Source organism: Alligator sinensis, unplaced genomic scaffold, assembly GCF_000455745.1.
Source record: "Alligator sinensis unplaced genomic scaffold, ASM45574v1 scaffold353_1, whole genome shotgun sequence".
NCBI classification, from domain to species: domain Eukaryota; kingdom Metazoa; phylum Chordata; order Crocodylia; family Alligatoridae; genus Alligator; species Alligator sinensis.
Genome location: NW_005842075.1, coordinates 1605477 through 1610088, shown reverse-complemented (window position 1 = coordinate 1610088; position 4612 = coordinate 1605477). Strand labels below are relative to the sequence as shown.

Genomic DNA, 4612 nt, shown 5'->3' with positions numbered 1-4612 from the left:
GGGAAAGAAGTTGTGTATCAGGAGAAAGGTAGCAGAGAAAAGTTAGGGGAATGTTATGTAGGGGTGCCAGTTAAAACTCCCTCCACCAACCCCCAGTACTTTAAGTTATATCATAGTGGAACAGCTCTGACACCTCCTTAACATGCCTTGTCTTTCCACTGTACCTGAGAGGATGAAGTACACAGTACATGTACATCATGCTGCCAAAACATTTAATAGGAAATAAGTCAAGATAGCCTTGCTTCCTTAGCACTGGGCATTGAACATTATACAGCAAATAATTTAAATCTCTCTCTCTCTCTCTCTGTCCAAAGCAATAACATTGCATTGCGACAGAACCAAAGGAAACAACAATTCCCGTGAATCAAAGAAATGCTAAAAGTTGTCCACACAGATCAGTTGTTATACCCAAGAGAGCATTTTGGTAAAATATCTGCAATAGTTGTTAATGAGAAAACAGCCCCCCACTACTAGTAAAAGTTGAAGGCACTGTGGGAGAGGTATCTGTCTGCATTCAGAAGCTCAGCCATGTCACTATTTGCAAGAAGAAACATCTTTACACTTCCACAGATGAAACAGTACTATTTTACACAGATCTAAGAATCTAAAATTGAGCAATAACCCCCCTTGTAAGAGGCTGCGATCTATTCTAAATGGAATAACCTGTCTGAGTGAAGAATGAATTACAGTGACTATTGAGTGTATAGCTAACCATAGCAACAAGCTTATCTCAGCATGGACTCTCCCAGGCTGTCCACCCCTAATTACATGTTCCAGACTGCTCTGAAACACATTGAAGACTGGTGTTTTACATATGACAGCAGCTGAATGCCCAGAAGTGTCCTCTCCAGTGCATTTCCAGATGTGGAGCACACAAATAGGAGCATGCTTTGGGGTCTCCAGGATAGGATATACTACCACTGCAGTGGATACATATTCTAAGGGCATGCCATGTAACCATACCCATACAATACCACATACTCTTACATGAATGATTTTCAGGGTTTGTGTTCATAATGGGAGAATTCCAGTCCCTTGATCTCAAATCATTTCTAAAACAAAATTAATGATAAAATATTTAGAAGAGCCCTACTTCCTACCTACAAGGAGGAATGTAGAGAAAGATTAATGTTCCTTTCTAGGATTTTCTATTCTGATCACCTGCCAAAGAATCTCATACAATAATTTCTATATCAAGGATGTGTGAGTGACACCCAGAGAGCCGTGGTGGATGGGTCGGTTTCGACCTGGAAGGGTGTGGGAAGTGGGGTCCCACAGGGTTCGGTCCTTGGACCGATACTCTTTAATGTCTTCATCAGTGACTTGGACGAGGGAGTGAAATGTACTCTGTCCAAGTTTGCAGATGACACAAAGCTATGGGGAGAAGTGGACATGCCGGAGGGCAGGGAACAGTTGCAAGCAGACCTGGACAGGTTGGACAAGTGGGCAGAAAACAACAGAATGCAGTTCAACAAGGAGAAATGCAAAGTACTGCACCTAGGGAGGAAAAATTTCCGGCACACCTACAGCCTAGGGAATGACCTGCTGGGTGGCACGGAAGTGGAAAGGGATCTTGGAGTCCTAGTAGACTCCAAGATGAACATGAGTCGGCAGTGTGACGAAGCCATCAAAAAAGCCAATGGCACTTTATCGTGCATCAGCAGATGCATGACGAATAGGTCCAAGGAGGTGATACTTCCCCTCTATCGGGCGCTGGTCAGACCGCAGTTGGAGTACTGCGTGCAATTCTGGGCGCCGCACTTCAAGAGGGATGCGGATAACCTGGAGAGGGTCCAGAGAAGGGCCACTCGTATGGTTAAGGGCCTGCAGACCAAGCCCTACGAGGAGAGACTAGAGAAACTGGACCTTTTCAGCCTCCACAAGAGAAGGTTGAGAAGCGACCTTGTGGCTGCCTATAAGTTCATCACAGGGGCACAGAAGGGAATTGGTGAGTATTTATTCACCAAGGCGCCCCCGGGGGTTACAAGAAATAATGGCCACAAGCTAGCAGAGAGCAGATTTAGATTGGACATTAGGAAGAACTTCACAGTTAGAATGGCCAGGGTCTGGAATGGGCTCCCAAGGAAGGTGATGCTCTCCCCTACCCTGGGGGTCTTCAAGAGGAGGTTAGATGAGTATCTAGCTGGGGTCATCTAGACCCAGCATTCTTTCCTGCTTATGCAGGGGGTCAGACTCGATGATCTATAGAGGTCCCTTCCGACCCTAACATCTATGAATCTATGTGCCTGGGGACAGGTACCAGGGTGGGGGCTTAAGCTCGCTATTGTTTTAGCAAGGACCTCATGACTAGAGGTGGAGGTAGGAGCCCTGCCCCTCTGCTCGGTAACCAGTGATGCACTTCAAGTTGGCTGGCTGGGAGCCACCAAGTGATGGCCTTCACTGGATCAGGTACATGATGTCAAAAGGCCTATATATGCCAAGACTGCCCAGGAGGAGGGGTTGTAGCCATGATGAAGACACTGAGAGCAGCTGAACATCTGCAGCTCTCTCATCATGTGGACACACTACAAACTGTCTGCCTCCAGAGCAACGCTCAATCAGCCTCTGGATGATACTTGTGAGTAAACCACTTGGAACCTAAATAGATATATAGCCTGTAGATCACGCACCTGTGTTACAAAAGCGACCATGCCACTGTTTACTTAAGAGTTATTTTGTAGTATTTCTCTATCCTGCACCCTCCCCCAAGCCTCCCCTTTGTAACCAATAAAGTTCTTCACTGTATTAAGTGTGGTGGACTTGTTGGGAGAGGCATGCCTTTGTGCCCCCTTGGTCCGGCTGACTAAGGGAGGCTGCTTTTGTGCTTCAGGCTAAAGGAAGCACCCCAAGCTTTTACAGTGGGTTGAGTACCCTCAAGAACTACACGGTGTGTGTACCCAACCCTGGGCGGTGGCGGGGGTAAACGCCAGGCTAGCGGATGTGCTCCAGGAAGGGGGTCAGCCAGATGTGAGGCATCCCCAGGGAGGCATTTGGAGGGTGGTAGGTGGTCAGGCGCAGTGAGGTGGGTGGCTCAGTGCAGGAGTGCCCCCTACTGGCCTGCCACAAAGCACACAAAAGCGAGTGTGAGTAAACTGCAAGGAAAAAGGATGTCACCACATTCCCACTGTTATCACTTAAAGCCTTGCTTAATCAAACAGACCTGCAAAATTCACAGTGCTGTGTTTATGCACATCTTAGAAGTACGAAGGTAACTGTACCAAAAAAACCCAAAACCCCTCATGTGGGCCTTTCAGCTTTAGAAGAGGATTACTATGGGAGATGACCCTTAGTGCAGGCTTCACTGCATTTAGAGTCACAGAGCACATCCACTTAAGGATATCAATCAATACCTTAGGCTAGCTACTTGCAGTTATGAGAAACAGAATTTACCGAGAACCGCCAATCCTTAAAGAAACAAAACAGATGTTTCCCTTGAATTCAGTAAGTTATCCGTTCTAGCATACTGTTTCCCTGTAGCAGACAATGAAAAGCAGGTCTGAGCTGTGTTGTGTTAAGGTTGATGGTCGTCTCATGTAGAATTCAGATAATCGATTGCATGGGGTGGTTGAGATAGGGATGATCCTGCCTCAGGCAGGGGGTTGGACTAGATGGCCTCTGGAGGTCCCTTCCAGCCCTATACCTCAGCCTACTTCAAGGATGTGGGCATCTTGTGGGTAGAGTACTACATTTCGAGCTGGCAGGGTCTATTTAAGTACTGAACTGAGTAAACACACGTGCTTTTGTGCCCAAAGACACTCTGTCAGAATGACTCCATCGTGGGGTACTGCAGCACTTTACAGAACACCCAGTGGCTCTTGAAGCATCCTGACAGCACAGACAATACAGCAAGCTCTGCTGCAGGCAGAATAGTGACTCAAATTAAATAGCAGCACACGCTCTTCACAGAGCAGCACCAGGGATGATCCACCGCAGAAAATTCTGAGGAAGCCACATGACTGCCCACCGTGCCCCTAGATGACACACGACACCCTGCCACACCTCCAGAGGACACGTGACACCCCAGCCTCCCTCCCCCCACAGAAGAGAACATGCTGCACCCGTCAAATTCCTGGGATGCTGTGCTGCTGCCCCCACCTGGAGGCCACATGGTGCCCACTCCCCCCATGTAACACCACATGCACCCCCCCCCTCAAAGGCCACGGGACCTCCCCCATCCACAGACCAGGAGGCCACATGATGCACGTGCGTTACCTTGGTAGCTTTTTGTACAGGAACCTTTTCAGGTCCTAGAAAGAGAGAAAAGCAGGGCACAGTTCAGCTGCAGGGTCCTGGCCAGCACACGCCTGTGCCCCAAATGTAAAGCTACCTAAGAAGGGGTGCTTCCTGGTGGGGAGGAGAGTTTCCTCGTCCCTTCTTCTGGGGGGGCAGCCCCCGAGAGCAAATCTGCTTCACCTCCAGGCGGGGATTCCTGGCACCAGCTCAGCCACGCGGGGAGACCTCCCCCACCACCCCTCTCCCCGGTGCAGACAGCGGGGGAGAGAGGCCGCGCCCCCCAGGCCCCTGCCCCCGCACTCACGTCGGCCATGCTGGGGCGCCTCCGCTCCGCCGTGCTGCTGCGGCCGCTGCTTCTACAACCCAAGCCCCCCGGGGC

At 49.5% G+C, this 4612-nt stretch overlaps 1 protein-coding gene across 1 annotated transcript in view; it reads right to left on the bottom strand.

The window, feature by feature from the left end:
* Window positions 1-4606, bottom strand: part of LAMTOR3 (late endosomal/lysosomal adaptor, MAPK and MTOR activator 3) — a 10564-nt gene extending 5958 nt beyond the window's left edge. Inside the window, exons 1-2 of the mRNA XM_006023674.3 lie at window positions 4538-4606; window positions 4213-4247 (exon numbers count right to left, since the gene is read on the bottom strand). Of these exons, the coding sequence (XP_006023736.1) occupies window positions 4213-4247; window positions 4538-4546 (44 nt within the window). The 5' untranslated portion in view covers window positions 4547-4606. The remainder of the gene's footprint in view (window positions 1-4212; window positions 4248-4537) is intronic.
* Between the last annotated feature and the right edge of the window lie 6 nt (window positions 4607-4612).